The following is a 19,874-nucleotide window of genomic DNA, read 5'->3' on the forward strand; positions in this document are numbered from 1 at the left end:
GTCATATTAACAACAAGATGATAAAGTGTAATGATAAACATTTTCAACATTTATAAAACAGTGTTTGTATTATCTATTCATAAATCCCTGACCTTAATTTCTCTCGCATCTCGTCTTTCATCTTCACTTTTATTTCTCCATTTGTTTCGTTGTTTTTGTTGGCAGCATGAGCTGTTTGGCGCTTTAGTGACATGAGGCCAAAGGTTTGGGGACATCACGCAATATAAACAAATTTATTATCAAATATATGAAAATCTGTATTCTTGATATTTAATACAGTCTATAATGAAATTTTGTTTTTAATAAACTGCCGAATTTCTTTACCCACTCCAACCGACCCACGGGTTACATCTTTATTGATGTTTTATGGTGGTTGGCAAACAGAATAATTAACAGAATAAGCACACAAGTTCACGGTTTGTCAATGTTTTTGAAGCAGAGGCTCCAGTGTCAACTATAGCAAAAGCTTTGGGCATTACAAAGGACATGAGTGTGTGAATGTAAAAACATCAAGGTCTGGACATCAAGATTTTGATATTTGATCTGTTTACTTGGCGGCAACATTTGATGTCAAACTCACGTCTTTTGGCCACTCTGATACGTTTCAAAACAAGATGTGGCAAACTTATTTGGCTGAATTTATATGAACTCAGAGATCATGGAAATGCTTTCTTGACTCATGTTCTTTTGAACTAAATCTGAACGGGTAATCTAAACATCTTAATGCAAATGAGATTAAGACAGAAGTTTTACATAAAATATACTGCATTTTTGCAGGAAGAAGGAAATAAAACCTGAAATGTAGAGACTGAAAAAGTACAGAGCACTTCAGCTTCAGTCTTCACTGTTCCTGCAGGTAAACATGGAGGTTTTCATTACAATTCAAAAAGTTTTTGTGTGTATTGTTTTTATCTTTGTACTTGCACAAATCCAGTAAATTAACCTTACTTTAAAAAATTCAGTAGAAATATCTAAAAATTCTTAAATCAAGATGTATTGACCTAAGAAAATTAGTCTAGTTTTTAGACAAAACATATTAAATTTAAGCAAATTTGTGCTTAAAACAAGCAAAACAAAATCTGCCAATGGAATAAGATTTTTTGCTGAATTTTTTCTTGTATTAAGCAAATTCAAGACAAAATAGATATTCTTATATATTTAAAATGTGGGTCTAAGATGACAACTTTATATTCTTGTGTGGTATTATTTTAAAGGGCATGTTGCAATGCGTAATGAGGTCTAATTTCTGCTATTCTAAGATAAAGTGTACCAAAGTTAAGAACTTCGAGCATAATCTGCACCTGTCTTCCTAAGGAGATATGGCTAACAAATTATTTTTATGATTGGAGCAAGCATGTGGCAGCCAGACATAAAGTGTTTGTTTACCCGGCAAACTCTGACTACGATCAGACAGACAACTTTGTGTCTGTGAGATATGATTATGAGGGTTTATTAATAATCAAATATCTAAATTATGTTCAGAAGATAATTTGTATAATGCACTAAATTCTTAGTATATTAAATTGGAGTGAGGTTATAATTCAAATACAGAGGTCAAAGAATTAAATTCAATCCTTATAAATATAATTATTCTTTTGGGAGCGCCAAGACACGAAAGAACAAGAGATCCCTTCACATAAGTATTTTATGAAATAAAATGTTGATAAAGTGTTAAAATCCTAAATAAATCAGGCATAATTTAAACTCAATAATGACAGTAAGTTGTCAATGTACAAATGTTTTAAACAAAACACTACTGCAAATGTTTAAAGAGGATTATTTTAATGAAATTCAACTGCACAACTAACAGAAACACTGATCACCATAATATTGAATTCAGACAAAACTGATTTTCAATATAATCTGAACTAAAATTAAACCTTTGGCAATTCTCATCAAGGATGTTTGTGCATGTATGAAATCTTACCAGAGGATGCTTAAACAACCTTTTTTAACATCATAAACATGTTTTTTACAAAAGCATTGGTAGCCATATGCTGTCGTAAGTGTTGGCGTTACTGACAGAGTTCAATGATTTGGTGTTTCCTGAAACCATAGTTTAAACGAACATTCGCAAGCTGCATCACAAACTTGTGTGGTTTGAACGACAGCTCTTCATCTGTCATTAGAAGCACAGTTCCTTGTTATTTAATGTGAAGATTTTTGTTGATCATGCTTTTAAACAAAATAAGCAAAAAAATGTAGTACAGTCTATATCCATCATTCTAAATATGAAGAGTTTCGTTGCAAAATGAGATAAATCCATTTTTTTTACTTTTTTGACAAAACATGTTTATTATGATGTTATCATGTTATTATTTTGTTTTATGATGCTACTTAGCTGTATTTTTTAATTTATGAAGGTTTAAATGAAAACAAACCAACTGCAGTTGAATTGAAATTAATTGGAATGCACAACCAAAAAACAAGATTTCTGAACAATTAAAAAAATGGTGGTTATCTCATTTTTATATATGAAGAGTTTCGTTGAAATGTTATTTTACATCTTTAAGTTTTTAAACAGAATTAAAGTGCTGCATTTGAAAACTGTGCATGTGTGCAGTCCCGGGGAGTCCCTGTGAGGAGTGACGTAAGAGGGTAATTGCGTATGATTTACATATCTTAAAAAACAACAACAACAGATAACTAAATCACAAAATCAGTCTTTTGATGACATTTACGTTATTTACAGCAGAGATCTGACATGAAATAGATTTGAACAGATGAATTATTACTCCACCTCCCACGTGACATCATCAACTATGTTGTTGAACCAACATGGCTCAAATGACGAATGTGTGACAAAGTTACTATGCTTTCAGGAAACAGTTGTGACAAGTTAGTTAGTTTCACCAACTATGCTTCGTACAATGGTGGTTCAGCAGCGAGTTACGTTGTTTTGTCCGGGAAACGCACTCCTGCTTGATTGTTTAGTTTAATGTCACTAATTTAAGTAAGTTTTATGCATTGTACAACTAACTGTAACTTATCACTTCTTACTAGTTTTTATTAAGTAAAGTTGACTTAATATATACAGTATAGGTCAGAACAGCTGTTAGAATTCACAATGAGAGTTTATTCAGATTATTGAAATGTGTTTGATTTAATAAACTCTTTTCATTTATTGTTTAGTATTCGCTGTAGATTGTTAACCCATCACCAATGGAAATGCTGATTCAGTTACTGCTTTTCTCAGGTCAGTGCACTCATACAGACACAGGACAGCACTTATTTAACACCGGGGGTCTGACAAAGTTAATTTTCAAATGTTTCTGTCTACTATTTATTACTTTCCTCTCAACAGGATTCTGGACGTTCACACAGAGCAACTCAAATAAATTTATTCTCATCCAGGAGAATAAGACCTGGGCTGATGCACAAGCTTACTGCAAAAAGTATCACATTAACTTGGCCACAACTGTAAGCACTGAAGACCAGACAAGTGTACGAGAAGCGGTTAGCGCTGCGCTGCCTCCATTGGCCTGGACTGGACTGTACAGATTAAATAACAGTTGGTGGTGGAATTATCAATTCCGGAGAGTCATATTCTCATTCTGGAAGCCTGGACAGCCAGATAACTCTGATGGAAAATCGGATTGTGGTGTCATCAGTGCCAGTGGATGGGACGATATAGCATGCGGTCAAATGTTTCCATTTTTTTGCTTAAATGGTAAGAAACATGTCTATATAATGTATATATTGTGAGTGGTGAATACTATTTACTGGAGCAATATGGCTTGAGTAGGAGTGTAATATGTCTGTATATCAGCATGGCTTTGATTAGAACAGAGACACGAGGCCACAAGCAGTTCAACAGCACACATATGTGTGTAGACAAATCTTCATGAAAGTGGTGTTCATGGTAGAAATAATTATTATAATTTTTTTGCTAGTTTCAGTCAGACGCGTTATCATTTTCACGTCCAGCCCCACACTGTTTAAATAGCAAATGCAGTTACACTAGGGTGGCCATTCGTGCCAGTTCCGCCGGACACGTCCCGAACATGTTTTCGGGTTTGTTCTCCGGAAGTCACTTTGGCCGACCACATACGTCATCAAGGTTTAATATTTCGGGTTTAATTTCAGAAAAGCAACCGTTACATTTCAAGGTAAAAATGAAACTACAATGATTGTATGTCTTAAAAGAAATAAATCTTAATTTTCTAACGTATTTTAACTGAAATGTGAGAACCTTGATGACGTATGCAGTCGAGCAATGCGTGGAGGACGAACCCGAAAACATGTTCGGGACGTGTCCGGCGGAACTGGCACGAATGGCCACCCTAACTTACACACATCATATACCAGCATACAGAGGCAAGAAAAAGTATGTGATTTGCCATAAAATGTGATCTGATCCTCATCTAGGTCACAACAATAGACAAACACAGTGTGCATAAGGTGACAAAACACAAATAATTCTAGTTTCTTGTGTCTTTTTTGATAACCTCCATTAAACATTCATAGTGCTGGAGGAAAATGTAAGTGAACCCTTGTATTAAACAGCTTGTTGAGCCTTATTTGGCAGCAAATACTTCAATTTCAATTCAATTCAATTTTATTTATATAGCGCTTTTCACAATTTGGTAATTGTATCAAAGCAGCTTTACATAATAGATGCAGTGAAAAGCACAGAAAATCGACAGATAGCACAACATAATAAACGATAGCACAAGCAGTTAAATTTGCTACGGCTATATATCAACATTATAAACAAACGTATTACTAATGTAACGTATAGAAGTTAAGCCCAAAAAGGCTGCCTCCCCGGGTTGAAAAACCCCCTAGGAGAAAAAAACCCCGGAATTTTAGCCGGGGAAGTAAAAAAAGTCATAGGAGGAAAAAACCCTTGGGAGGTATATATATATATATATATATATATACTGAAACGGAAGGAGATTGAGCGGAGATTAAGCGGGTTCTGCCGGTGGTCTTTGGTCAGGCATCAGCTGGACATCACGTTGAAGAACAGCTAGTAGATCAGTTGTGTGCCGACTTTCACATGTACCAGAACTGGATCTGTTTGTCTCGTCCTCGGGATCAAGGACGAGACAGGGAGAGAGACACAAAATCTTATTAGCGTAGGGGCCGTTCACATAGAAAACAAGTGTCACACAGTAATGTGGTTTTAGTCAGCTCGGTTCCGGACAGGCTAACTATTGCTGGTTAAGTGTATTACATATAGTTAATGATTTTAGAAACGGAAACAGAACTCGTTTGACTAAGGCCAGAGGCCCCACTGCCGTTGATAATGCTAACGTACAGTGGCAAACGGTTCTGTATGACATACTATTTTAAGGTATTACATATAGTTAATGATTTTAGAAACGGAAACAGAACTCGTTTGACTAAGGCCAGAGGCCCCACTGCCGTCGTTAATGCTAACGTACAGTGGCAAACGGTTCTGTATGACATACTATTTTAAGGTCATGGGAAAAGGCCAAAATTGCAAGCCGGCCATATTTGGCAGTTTTTTTAAAAAAAAGGTTTTAATTTATTCATTAATTTATTTATTTATTAGTTTGTACAAGCTAGCTATTAGGAGATAAGTACCATTGTTAAAACAACTATTTGAAAGCCTTGTTAAAGAGAAAAGTTTTAAGTCTAGATTTAAAGTTATCTACTGTCTCTGATTTTCGGACGTCGGTTGGTAAATCATTCCATAGCTTAGGGGCTAAGTAGGAAAAGGATCTGCCACCTTTAGACACTTTTGATATTTTAGGGATAATTAAGAGGCCAGAATTTTGTGACCGCAATGCACGTGATGGATTGTATTCTGATAATAATTCTCTAAGATATGAGGGTGCTAGGCCATTTAAGGCTTTGTAGGTGATTAGTAATATTTTAAATTGTATACGATATTTAACTGGTAGCCAGTGTAAAGATGCCAGAATTGGGCTTATGCGGTCATACTTCTTAGTTCGAGTAAGAACTCTTGCAGAAGCGTTTTGAACTAGCTGAAGCTTGTTGACCTGTTTTGCATGGCATCCTCCGAGTAACGAGTTACAATACTCTATTCTAGAGGTCATAAAAGCGTGGATAAGGTTCTCTGCATCTGATGCAGACAACATATGGCGTATTTTTGAGATATTTCTAAGGTGGAAGAATGCTGTGCGGCAGACATTGAAGATATGGCTGTCGAAGGATAAACTGCTGTCGAACATTACACCTAAATTCTTAACCGTGGAGGTTGGCACCACAGTGCAGCCATCTATGGGCAACTTGTAATCTGTCATATTATATTTGTAGCGATTCGGTTCGATAACAAGTATCTCTGTCTTATTGGAGTTTAGCATAAGAAAGTTATGTGACATCCAGTCACTTATATCGCTGATGCAGTCTGATAGTTTAGAAAAATTTTGTGTTTCGCTAGGATGCGAGGAGATGTAAAGCTGTGTGTCATCTGCATAGCAGTGAAACTGTATGTTATGATTTCTGATAATATCTCCCAGAGGTAACATATATAACGAGAACAGGATAGGACCTAAAACTGATCCCTGCGGTACGCCGTATTTAACCAGGGAGTGATGTGACTCCTCCTCATTTACATAAACAAAGTGATAGCGATTGGTTAGATACGATCTGAACCAAGCTAGCGCCTGACCACTGATGCCAACATAGTTTTCTAGCCTATTAAGTAAGATTGTGTGATCTATTGTGTCAAAGGCTGCACTAAGGTCTAATAATATAAGGAGTGATATTTCACCACGGTCGGATGTTAGGAGAAGGTCATTTGTAACTCTAAGCAGCGCTGTCTCTGTGCTATGGTGGGGCCTGAATCCTGATTGGAACTTTTCATACGTACTATTATTTGCTAAGAATGTGCGTAGCTGGCTTGCCACTACCTTTTCTAATATTTTGGAAAGAAAAGGGAGATTTGAGATTGGTCTAAAGTTATTTAGATCTCCCTGGTCAAGGTTTGGTTTTTTAATGAGCGGTCTAATAACTGCTAGTTTGAAAGCTGTAGGAACGTAGCCTAATTCTAATGATGAGTTAAAGACATTTAGTACTGGGTTAGACACTACAGGGAATACCTCTTTGAGTAATTTTGTGGGAACAGGGTCCAATATACAGGACGATGATTTGGATGATGCTACTAATTTAGATAGCTCATCTATTGTAGTAGGTTTAAATGACTCAAGATGTTCGTATGGTAGGCAAGCGTTAAATGTATTACTGGGTAGAGTGGTGGCTGCTTGGGTACCTACAATGTTTTCCCTAATTATCATAATTTTCTTAGTAAAGAAGTTCATGAAGTCGTTACTGTTGTGTGGGAGTTTATTAGTGGGTTCTGTTTGTTCTTTATTTCTAGTCAGTTTCGCAACTGTGCTAAAGAGGAAACGAGGGTTATTATGATTTTCTTTAATAAGATTGCTGAGATACGTAGATCTGGCGATTTTTATAGCCTGTCTGTAGTGTTTAACACTCTCTTTCCATGCTGCACGCCATACCTCTAACTTTGTGCTTCTATAATTTCTTTCCATTTTCCTAGTTGCCTTTTTGAGTGCTGCTGTGTGATGATCATACCATGGAGCTGGCGTTTTTTCTTTGATTCGCTTTTTTTGAATTGGAGCTACGGCATCCAATGTGTTAGAACAAATACTGTTCAGGTTTTCTATTACAATATCTAGATCTTCAGGGTTATCTGCTACATGTTTCATTTGGGACAGGTCTGGAAGAGTGCTAATAAAGTTATCTTTAGTGGTGGAAATTATTGTTCTGGCTAGTCGGTAGCGTATTGTGGATCGAGTGATCATATCTAGAAGTACCGTGTATGAGACAAGGCAATGGTCTGAAACTGCATCGCTCTGAGGTAATATCTCGATTTCATTAATATTGAGCCCGAGTGACAGAATTAAGTCTAATGTGTGCTTACGAGTATGCGTTGGCCCTGTCACGTTTTGTCTAATATTGAGAGAATTTAGAATATCCATAAATGCTAATCCTAATGTATCTGTTGGGTTATCAACATGTATATTAAAGTCACCAACGATAAGAGCTTTATCTACAGTGACTACGAGGTCAGACAGGAAATTTGATATTTCTTTAAGAAAATCTACATGATGGCCCGGAGGTCTATAGATTGTAGCAAGGACAAAAGAGAGCTGTTTATGGTTACGATCAGTTATTTCCATATTTAATAGCATTATTTCAAATGAATTAAATTTTAGTTTGGATTTATGGTTTACTTTAAAAAAAATTTTGTATATTGTAGCTACACCACCCCCTCTCCCCTTTAAACGCGGTTCATGTTTATAATAGTAGTATTATGGGGTGGATTCGTTTAAACTAATGTAATCGTCTGCTTTAAGCCAGGTTTCTGTTAAAGAGAGTGCATCTAAGTTTTGGTCAGTAATTATTTCATTGACAATAGGTTCTTTATTGGTAAGCGATCTAATGTTAAGATGGCCGAATTTTAACATTCGAGGTTCATCTGTAAACGTATTGTTTTCTAATTTTATGTTTGTAAGATTTGTACGAGACGAGGTAAACGGTGCTCTGTATTCGTTTGTTCGAGGAATGCACACAGTTGAAATTTGTTGATACTCTGGTAAGTTATATTCTAATTTCTGGGATATATGTGATCTTGACATGTCAGAGCTACTAACAGATGGCTGGGTAGGCCGATCTATCTGTTTCCTGACCTGGGCCCTGGGTAGTCAAACTGTATTAGAATTTAGAGTATTGGTCAGATTTCTAGAGAGTATAGCATTTCCTTCCGATGACGGATGAAGGCCATCTCTCTTTAGCAGGTCAGGTCTCCCCCTGAAGTGTTTCCAATTATCTATAAACCCTACGTTATGCTGAGGGCACCATTTTGACATCCAGTGGTGAAGAGACACTAATCTGCTATAAGTTTCATCACCCCGGTAGGCGGGGAGGGGTCCAGAGCAAATTACATTATCTGACATTGTTTTTGCAATTTCACACACCTCTTTAATAGTATCTTTGGTGATCTCTGACTGGCGGAGTCTGGTGTCATTTGCGCTGGCATGAATAACAATTTTAGAAAACTTAGGCTTAGCATTAGCCAGTACTTTAAGTTTGGATCTAATGTCAGACGATCTGGCTCCCGGTATACAGTCAACTATGGTGGCTGGTGCCTCAATGTTCACGTTCTTAAGTATCGAGTCTCCAATAACAAGGGCACCTTTAACAGATGTCTCAGCCGGTGTATTGTTTAGAATGTCGAATTTGTTAGAAATTACTAGGGGGGACTTCAATGGGCATCGAATATGACTACGCCGCCTGACAGTCACCCAGTTAGTCGGCCGTGTTAACTCAGTTGCCGGAACCGAGCTATGTGTACTACGCGTTACCGTAGGCGCACCCGAAACAGTGTTTGAAACATTAACATTAGCATTAGCGGTCTTACTGTCCTCAACGAGCGTTCGGATGTGCGCTTCAAGTTCTGCAACCTTCTCCGTCAGCCTTACTACTTCAATACACTTAACACATGTAAACCCCTCTGTGCTGACGGAAGAAGCTAAACTGTACATGTGGCAAGCAGTGCAGGTTACAATGACAAGGGGAGTCGGAGTCTTACCGTTTTCATTTTGGGCGATGGCATCTCTGCTCGCCTGAACGCGGTCCGTGAAGCTGCATCGAGACCGGTGCTCGCTCGCTGGCTGCCTCGTACGTCTCCGGGTGCCTGGAGCCAGGGTGATGTGAGGCACGCTGTACCGCCTGGTGCTAATGCCGGGACACAACTCCTCCACAGCTTCCCGCTCTGGTGAGGAAAGGTCTGAAAACATACATCGGATGAGTCCGCCATTAGATCGAAAAGGAAGGCAGATTTACAGTAAGCAAACAGTGAGGAAACGGTAAACAAACTTCAGCCGGCACGTTTGTTGAAGCTAGCGGGCTATATGCTAACACTAAGTGTTTACCAGTGATAAATCGATTTAGTTATAAATACTGTTGAATAATCGTCACGCTAAAGTATTCCTAAGATGAACTAGTAAGTTATATTATATAGATAGTAACAAGATAGTAAGAAAATAGGATTTGGATGATGAACTCGACGGAGCTCCGATAACAGTGTTGCCACTCCACTTCAAGCAAGCGCTTTCAGTAGTTCTGAATCAGACCTGCGCATCGTTCAGAAGCATTTTTTGCTCATTCCCTTTACAAAACCGCTTTAACTCAGACACATTTGTAGGATGTCTGGTGTGAACCGCTCTCTTAAGGTCATTCCACAGGTTAAGGTCTGGGTTTTGACTAGGCCACTAGGCCACCATAAAATATTTTCCCAGTAGCACTGGGGTTTGCCAAGGTGCTCTTTTGCAAACTTCAGGCTCACAGCAATGTTTTTCAGGAGAGGAGCGGCTTCCTCCGTGATGTATTGTCATAGACACCGTGCCTGTCCAAAGACTTGCGTATGGTAGACTCAGGAACAGAGCTGTGTGCCCGTTCCAATGATGTCTTCAAGCCTTTAGCTGTTACTCGTTGGTTCTTCTTTACTTGATTGAGTATTCTGCATGGTGTCTTAGGAGTCATCTTGACTGTGCGCCCACTTCTTTCCTAGAGGGTAGCTACAGTATTTATCTGTCTCCATTTATAGACAATTTGTCTAAGTGTAGAGTGATGGAGGTCTAAACATTTTGAGATTGTTTTGTATCCCTTTTCAGCCTTATGGAGTGCAACATCTCTTGATCAGATATCTTTATAAGAGCATGGTTCAGAAGCGCTGATGCAATCTTAAAATGTGTGAGTGTCTTAATATCAATCAAAGTTGCACTAAACCACACATTTAAACTCATTGTATTAATTGGACTCCAGTTTGTCAGCTTCTGACAAAAAAGCTTTCAATAAAGTAATTAGTGCATGTGCTCACTTACATTTTCCTCAGCACTGTGAATGTTTAATGGGTGTTTCCAAAAAAGACACAAGAAACTGGAATTATTTATGTCTTGTGAGCTTAAGCACATCATCTTTGTTTAATGTTGTGACGTAGATGAGGATCAGATCACATTTTATGGCTAGAAAACCAGTTCATTCCTAGGGGTTCACATACTTTTTCTTGACTGTATTAGCCAGGTGGTCATAACATTAGTATACTAAGGACATACAGAGCACTTGTTTTAACTAAAAGCTTCAATTAGCATTTGGCTGAATGAGTTCACACCTAGATAGCAAGCAAACATGATGTGACGTTAAATCGGTGTAAATGCATCAACATTAATTGCATTGAATCAACATCATTAGGGTGACCACACGTGATTGAGGTTGAATATATCATGTTTATTTCAGAAAAGCAACTGTTACATTTTAATTCAACAATTGTATTTCTTAAGAGAAATAAATAAATCTTAATTTTATAATGTTTTAACTGAAATATAAGTACCTCGATGACATATGTGGACAAAAAATGCGACTTACAAGAGGGCACACCTCTGTGAAATGTAACGGTTGCTTGTCTGAAATAGAACCTGAAATATTAAACCTTGAGGACAAATTCGACTTCCGGAAGATGAGTCCGTGAAGAATGGCAAGTACGATCACCCTAATTAAAAGCAGATATAAAGCTAAGTTGAATCAAGTTTGTTTAGACAAGGAGACATCTAGTGTAAAAAAGGAATGTAACAAATGACCTCATTCTCATCTTATTACAGTGAACACAGCAGGCCGGTTTGTTTTTATCCCTCAAAACAAGTCATGGTATGATGCTTTGACCTACTGCACAAAGTATCACACACACCTGGCCATCATTTTGAATCAAACTGAAAATGACCTGCTGTTGAATATGATGGTAGGATATGACAAAGCATGGATTGGTCTCTTTAAGGACTGGTGGAACTGGTCAGATAAATCAAATGTCTACACGTCCCTCATAACCTGGAGCACTGGACAACCTAACATTACTGGCGGATACCCACTTTGTGCCGCAACAACTGTTGATGGATTTGATGATCGACTCTGCACAGAGACCCTTCCATTTTTATGCTTTCGTCGTAAGTTTCTTGAGTAAAAAAGATCAACACTTTTTTGGAATTTTGCCTTAATAAGTCACAACTGTTAAAAACATCTAAGTATAAACAACTTTATTTTTGAAATGTAAAATAACAACTGGCAGTAAACATTAAAATGTAATTATTTACAGATGTAAGTTTTTGTTGCTCTCTTCGTGTAATATTCTAACAGATTCAAAGAATAAGATAATGAGAGTGGAGTTGAAATCGAGTCAGAATCTAAATGATCCTGCGGTGATGGAGAACATCTTACAGTTGGTAAGAGGATCTATTATACCACTTTTACAAGATGTAATATAAGTCTCGGGTGAGCCCAGAATGTGTTTGTGAAGTCCCACAGATCATGACAAAAATGCCCTTATGGGTGTGATCAAAAACACATGGTTTTCATGTGTGTACCTTTAAATGCAAATGAGCTAACAGACATTCACAGTGCAGTTTGATCACAAATAGTCAGTGTAGACCCATCTGTCTGAATTAATTATGTAAATCCAGCAATGAACGACCCTTTTTTGCAGGGGATTATAAAGAGGAGTGCTTGGATTTTTATGTCTGAAAGGAATAGTCCATTTTCTTAAAAGAAAAATCCAGATAATTTACTCACCACCTTGTCATCCAAAATGTTGATGTCTTTCTTTGTTCAGTCGAGAAGAAATTATGTTTTTTGAGGAAAACATTGCAGGATTTTTCTCATTTTAATGGACTTTAATGGACACCAACACTTAACACTTAACTCAACGCATAACAGTTTTTTTCAACAGAGTTTCAAAGAACTCTAAACGATCCCAAACGAGCCATAAGGGTCTTATCTAGCGAAACGATTGTCATTTTTGACAAGAAAAATAAAAAATGCACTTTTAAACTACAAAACCCGTTTGCAAAATAAAAGCTACCGAAATGTCTGCTCTGCCAGACTTGCTGTCTAAATAAATGACTTTCCGGATTTGTTCACTCATTTATAAATACATCTCCTAAAATATCATAATTTCCTCCATGGGTTTAGTTTCATGCACAAATAGATTTAAGTCAACAGATGATGATTAGGCTATACGTCTCTATTTTGAGAAATAATATTAATAAATAAGCCTACACTAAAAATGTTACACTTAAATAATTATTAAATTGACAAAACAAATAAAAAAGTATTTGAGTTTCTGTTCTTTTTTGTGACGCGCTGTAAAACCAAAGCAGCAGAAGGCACATCATGTTTTTAATGATTTTAAATAAGCACAAGGTTTTCTCCTTATTGTGAGATTATCCGGGATGAACACTGTCTGTGTGAACATACCAAAATCAAACTAATCCTGGAAAATACCCAGTCACGTTTTCAGTATATTTTCCGGAATCACTGTGTGAAAGGGGCTATACTGACATGAAAAATGTTATAGGCACATTCACCCTCCCCCCCAAATATCAACTGTGACAATATATAGCCCCATATATTGGTCAACTTCTGATTTAAATTAGCTATTAACAAATCTAGTTAAATAAATCAATAAATACTTGACTGGTAATTTGTAGTGTTTACCATCTTATCCAAGTCTTTTTTATGAAAAATATCTAGTTATAGTTTAGCTTTTCTTTAAATTTTTGTATGTCCTATTTTTATCCTATTGGTGTAAAGTGTCAGTTGTGTTTTTAGTTTAGGTAAAATAAGTTTGTTTGTGTGATCAGTACTCATGATTGATTCTGTTCTTCAGATAAAGCAGAAACTGAAGGATCGTGGGATAGGGAATGACACAACATTGACATGGAAAGTTCAGCCAGATGGAAATGTTTTCTCATCAAAACATGAAAGCGAAGAGAATCAAACACACTGTTCAGACCCTTCCTTTTAAATATAACAGATACCATATCTGACGATATTAAAGACTGTTATTAATTTAAATCAAATCTCTCTAAAAATGATGTTAATTTAATTTTTACTTCATTAAAAATGTTTAGTTTTACTTCATTTTATAATTAAACAATTAAATTAATCTTGCATAATCTAAGGCATTTCAAAAATTAATTGAACAAAATGTGTCTTATGCTGCGTGCACACCGTCAGTTTCTTGCGCTAACAGATTGACACGATCTCATTCATTTAAATCAAAACTTGGTGACTTTCTGCATGTGAACATTAGCAAAAGGAAGTGGGCGTGTCTATCTACCAAATCAAGAACTGTTCAACTTTATGCAAATGACTTTCGAAGCAACTTCCAATGAGAGTGAAGCAGTGGAGTTCATGTCATAAGTCTTTCATCAGTTACTGAGAGATGGTTACCTGTTTGTTTATTCTAGGACAACCTGAAGTAGGAACGCCGTCTCATGGCCTCATTGAAAGAGACGAGTGACACACAGCGGGAAAGTCTCTGGTGATGTGCACACAGCATTAGAAGTCAATTTTTGTTTTTATTATTGTTTTCATTTTAAGTACTTTCACAGCAATTTATTTCGCAGTAAACTTTGTAAGAGTTGCATTTGCGGTCTGTATTTTTATTGTCTCTTTATATATACACACATAAGCAGGTTTTAGTTGGGGTGTGATGCTTGTAGTAGCAGCGTTCATTGACTGTAAAGTCTGTAAAAGAATGCTATGCATTTAACAAAAATCATGAATCGCTCAAATTATATATAAAATGTTTATTATGGAATTTACTTACACAAGTCAGTACTGGTTTTATTAAAATAAAAAATGAAATCTATTTTGCTGGTGTAACTTTTAAACTATTTTAGTTTAAGAAATCAACTTTTAAAAATAATTAATAAAGATATTATTATAAGATGTTCGGTAATGATTTGTTACGTTTGTAACACTTTTAAACCTTAATAAAAGTCATTTGATATACTTAACCCTGTCTGTCTCCACTGTCTTGTACTGTTATTTTATTGTTATAAGTGTTGTTCTTTGTTATTTTTCCTCCAGTTTTCCTTGTTCATTACCTTGATTATTAATTTATCCACACCCATATCCATGTTTGTTGGTTTTGGCTAAAGGGAGGGGATACAGCTACGGTCAAATCTTGTGAGATGTTGTGTTTAGGGTTAGGTTTGGGGGTAGGATTAGGAGATTTAAATAAGATTTTGGCCGTTACTTTATCCCTTCTAGCCACAGTCCTGTTTGTTGCCATAGTAATTCATCAGTTTATTAGTTTCATTTGTGCATTTATAGCCCTGCCTGTATTTAGTTTAGTTTAGATTATTATAATAAACCTAAACCTGCATGCAGGGCAGCTTCACTTTTATTTAATTTCTTTTATTTGCTTAAGATGTAGATTAAACAGTGAGATTATTTTTATAAAAGCTCAACAGAAACTTTCATTCTGATTTCTTGATAAAAACATAATTATGCAAAGTTTTACAAAACAAAAACATGCAGCTCTGCCACAAAACAAAATAAGATACAGATAACATCAAAGTGGCACAATTTCTAGTTTTCTTTGCTTCTTAAATAAAAGAACGATTAAATAAATAGGCCAAAATGATGATTTAAATAATGACCTCTATACTCATTTAAATTATTCAACAAGACTGCTCAATTTCTGGAAATATTAAAGTTTGAGGTACGCAGAAGTCGTGGACGGTTAACTGCTGAACAGCGTGAACAGCACCTGTTTGTCAGGTAAGGGAAGAATTAACCAAAATTGCACGTCTGCGTTATCTTTGCTCTTTATGTCAGCACTCACACTATAATTTTTATAAGGTGACTAGTTCAGTTTTTACCTATAGCCAGGTTTACAGCCCTGCTGAAAAAACAATAAAACCATTACAGAAAAATTTATATTGGTTTTATTGGGAATTTTATTGGTTCTAATGGAATATGGCTCAAAACACACTACAGTTTATTGGTTTTGTTGGTCTCTAATGGTATGTATTGGTTCTATTGGTTCTATGTATTGGTTCTAATAGAATATTGCCCAAAACACACTATAGTGTAGTGGTTTTAATGGTAAAAGCAAATGGTTCTTATTGGTATTTTAATTGAAACCATTAGAATTTTCTGTAATGGTTTTATTGTTTTTTCAGAAGGAAGGCTAGCGTGACCTATCTAGCATAATGGGGAAACTCATTCAGCATTTAAATACTTGAATAGCATTAACGTTGTGGTGTTGTACACCAAAATAATGTTATTATTAAGAATATGGTAATGTAAGGGTGGATTCACTACAGTGGTTCAGTCTGTAGGAACGCCCAAATGACTGAGAAATGTTAACAGCAAGATAGGGGAGACCGGGGCTGGTTGTCTCACGGGTTGGTTGTCACACTGCTTATTCCAGACATACTACATGGCACTGTGGTACAATTTTGATATCAATTTGTTAGCCTTTAATAGCTTACTTATTTGCATTTGAAATTTTGCTGAGCAGACACAAAACATTGAGGTTATGGGACACTTTTTTATTTTTATGGGTCAGAGTAAATTTTCATGTTGGTGTTGTTTTTGTGTTGAGATCTTGTATGATATTAGTCATTCAAAAACAAAACACTCAATAAAAAGCTAAAAGTAGTAGCTTTATTTTGAGTCATCTTTTAGCGATCAAGTTAAAGCCGTGTGGCAGCTAGCTTAGCATGTTTGTCAAGAAGTCAGTTGGGGATGGTTGTCACATAGCTTGCGGGGTTGGTTGTCACATAAGAAAATTGGACATGTAGACCTTTTAAGACTGTTTGTCTGTTTATTTGTTTGTTTTTGTTTGCTGTTAAAATAAAATAAAGCATTAAATAAAGAGGTTTTAACACTAACAATTATTTCATTTTATTTCTCAACACAGTAGACAATATTTATGCCCAGCTGCACTACTTCTTGAACTTCAGCCAGATTCTTGTTTCCTGTCTGCCATTAGTGGACAAACTGATTAATCCAGGTGTGCCTGACCTCAGTAGTCACAACAACAATAATCAGACACACCTGGATTAATCAGTTTGTCCAATAATGGCAGACAGGAAACAAGGAGCTGGCTGAAGTTCATAGTGCAGCTGGGCATAAAGCCTATTTAAGTAACTGATCACACACTTTAATCCCATTGTTTAAACATAAGGGGCATTAATAACAACTATCATAGGGGTGAATTCATATTGAAACTTAGTTGCAGTTTCTAGCTTAAAAAACTAAAAAGTTACACATTATCTTTTCAGATCCCAATTTATCATTGAAATCCTATTGAATCACTATAGGGACAACCAACCCCATACCCTGTGACAACCAACCCCGTGATGGGGTTGGTTGTCACATTGTGTCAGAGTGTCTTTGATGGTTAATTACTTCCTGTTACAATACATTCTAAAAGTAAAAAGTACACACATTTAAAGCCAAGACTCTAAAGTTTCATTTCATGTAGGAATTATTGCTGAAAGATTTTTTGAAGATAAGCAATTCATGCATGAGTAAAAATTGTGACAACCAACCCCGGTCTCCCCTATTATAAAACTGTGTATTTCTGGTCAATTATCACCCTTCTGCAACCTATACCAACGACGGAAATAAGTGCAGTTATAATAGCAAAATATGTGGGAGAGCATTGCTAGAATATAAATATATTGAATTGCAATATGTAGCGTTTAAGTATTAACACTAAATCAAAACTAAACAACAAATTGGTAAATTAAAAGGTTTAATAACAGCACTGACTTAAAGTTACAATTGAAATGGTTACACTTTAAATGCATGAAATGGTACTTAATACAAACAATTAACTGTTTTCAATGTATGTGAGATATTACCTGATAAGATAGAGAAAGAAATAAAGTTTAGAAGAAAGAGAATCACCATTAAGAACTGGAATCTAGGCCTAAAGGCCTAAACCCAAGAACTCAAGTAAAGATGAAAAGCAGAGGGCAGAAAGCAAATGCCAAATGCCAAAAGGCAAAAGCCCAGATCTCATGAAAACCAAGACCTTTATTCTCTATCCCTTGACCATGTGACTAAACCTAACATCATACATTCAAACTGACCAATCAGAAGACCATACCTTTAACCCCCACTGTATTGAATAAACAGCTGTGACAATAGTCTGTGATCACCATCAGTAGGCACAGGAATGCAGATGGTACAGTATGGAAATGGGGGTTGTGACAAAGTAATAAATTCCTAAGGTCACAGATGTCATTTGTTTTTAATTAAGCAATCAATGCTTTGAAAATAATCATACATTTTAATGATGCAATTATTTACTTATAATAATTACTGGTGTTAATAATTTTTCTTTGTTCTTTTTATTTTTAAATAAATACAATGTGAAATAGTTCAAATAAATGTGTTTTGTTTGTATCAAGGATCTAAATTTTGAAGTTTATTTAGCAGTCTGTGTTTTTTATTTCTTTGATTGCTTGATTCAAAGTCTATATGAAGGTCAAGTCTAATATGTTTATGATGTTAAAATGATATTAATGACGTATGCAGTCTGGAAATGCGACCTCCGGAGGCTGCAGCCTTCGGATTGAGAAATGACTATAGTCTGATTTAAATTCAGTGTGGTTACTTTTACCTTTCCACTGTACATGACAAATGACTGCTGAAAACACGAAAAGTGAGTCAGAAAGGGTCTGTGTGGGGTGCCAAAGAACATTACTGTAGGGAAAAAATATAGCAGCCGATAATGTAATAACGTCCAATAACGTAATAATTTTATTGTAATAAAGCCAGTAATGTAAGAATTTGCCAATAATGTAATAACATTTATGAACCAATAATGTAATAATAACCAGCCAAACGTTAAGTTATCAGCTTGGTTGGAAAAATCTATAAAAATGTTATAACTGTAGCCAATAATGTAATAACATACTGATATAACTTCATTTAAGGTTTATTTACTAGATATAAAGTGTCACACTTCCATGACCCAGTACTTAGCTCTTCCAAATAGCTTAACATCATGAACATAAACACTATCTCTGTCTTTATTTATTGGCTCTACCTAAAGTTTATATGAATATTGCACAATTTTTTCAGCAAGGTTAATACACAGGGTGTGTTAGTGGGGTGGTAATGTGTGTGTTCGTTGTGTGTGCTAAAGTGTGTGTGTTATTTGTGCAGATAGGTCTTTCAGCGTCTTGGGAATTGACACAAAATTGCTGAAAAAGTATAAAAAACATTTGGAAAAAACTCTGCTTATGACATTATTACAAATATATTGTATGACAGGAAATATATCCCTACTTCTCCAGAAGACAGTCATTTATTTAGCAGAAAATGCAGTTGACCACTAGGTGGACATGTGCCTGACATTAGACTCTCTTTAGTTGTCTGCAAACTTACTTGGTAAACATGTTGAAAGGTAAATTGCTACTAATATAGTCTTTAGTAAACACACAGCTCATTTAGTTCCTGAACATACAATGCTATTTATTTAGAAACAAATATATATTTAGAGTGTAAGCTAGTTAACTGACTATTGCTAACTGTAAACTAACCAATTTTTTTTATTAGCATTATTTACTTTGTCAGATATAGGCTGGTCAAAATAAAATATAATTCGTTTTTTATATGTCAGAGTGTATTGTCACAAAGAAATACTTGCTTTAATCAGTCAATTACATGAGCAATGTTTCTTAAACCCCAAAAGTATGACTTGCTTTATTCAAGCTGTTACATTAGCAGTAAGCTAAATAAATTGGATAGTTTGGTTTCAAAACGAGATAACACAGTTTTTAAACTTCACAAAATGCCTTCAAGGAAAAATATCTTCTATAAATATAAAAACATACAAATATATCAAATGAAAGAACCGCCCCTAGTGGTGAATTGCAACCAATGGCTCAGTCCACGGCTTACCCCCAATTTTGAAATGCATAAAAAAGCTACAGCAGCCACCACAGGACAAACATATCATTGTTGGAGACAACTTAGTAAAAAAGTTTGTCCATTAAGGGCTTCTGTAGAAACATGGCGGTACAAAATGGCGACTTCCATGTAAGGGGACCCTC

The 19,874-nt window shown here is 35.9% G+C and overlaps 1 protein-coding gene across 1 annotated transcript; it reads left to right on the forward strand.

Annotated features, from left to right (window-relative positions):
* Nucleotides 1-774: 774 nt before the first annotated feature.
* LOC129431993 (C-type mannose receptor 2) lies at nucleotides 775-14,732 on the forward strand. The gene is made up of 6 exons (XM_055190115.2): nucleotides 775-856; nucleotides 3,133-3,196; nucleotides 3,305-3,670; nucleotides 11,616-11,954; nucleotides 12,145-12,230; nucleotides 13,673-14,732. The coding sequence occupies exons 2-6, from the start codon at nucleotides 3,163-3,165 to the stop codon at nucleotides 13,808-13,810; spliced, it is 963 nt and encodes a 320-aa protein (XP_055046090.2). The 5' UTR covers nucleotides 775-856; nucleotides 3,133-3,162; the 3' UTR covers nucleotides 13,811-14,732.
* Nucleotides 14,733-19,874: the final 5,142 nt, after the last annotated feature.

This window comes from Misgurnus anguillicaudatus, chromosome 1, assembly GCF_027580225.2.
Source record: "Misgurnus anguillicaudatus chromosome 1, ASM2758022v2, whole genome shotgun sequence".
Classification (NCBI taxonomy): Eukaryota; Metazoa; Chordata; class Actinopteri; order Cypriniformes; family Cobitidae; genus Misgurnus; species Misgurnus anguillicaudatus.

Excerpts from the sequence above, each read along its gene's own strand:
- LOC129431993 (XM_055190115.2), top strand. The coding sequence starts at position 3,163 with ATGGAAATGCTGATTCAGTTACTGCTTTTCTCAG. Across the intron at positions 3,671-11,615 it reads TCCATTTTTTTGCTTAAATG|TGAACACAGCAGGCCGGTTT; the intron begins GTAAGAAACATG and ends ATCTTATTACAG. Across the intron at positions 12,231-13,672 it reads TGGAGAACATCTTACAGTTG|ATAAAGCAGAAACTGAAGGA; the intron begins GTAAGAGGATCT and ends TCTGTTCTTCAG.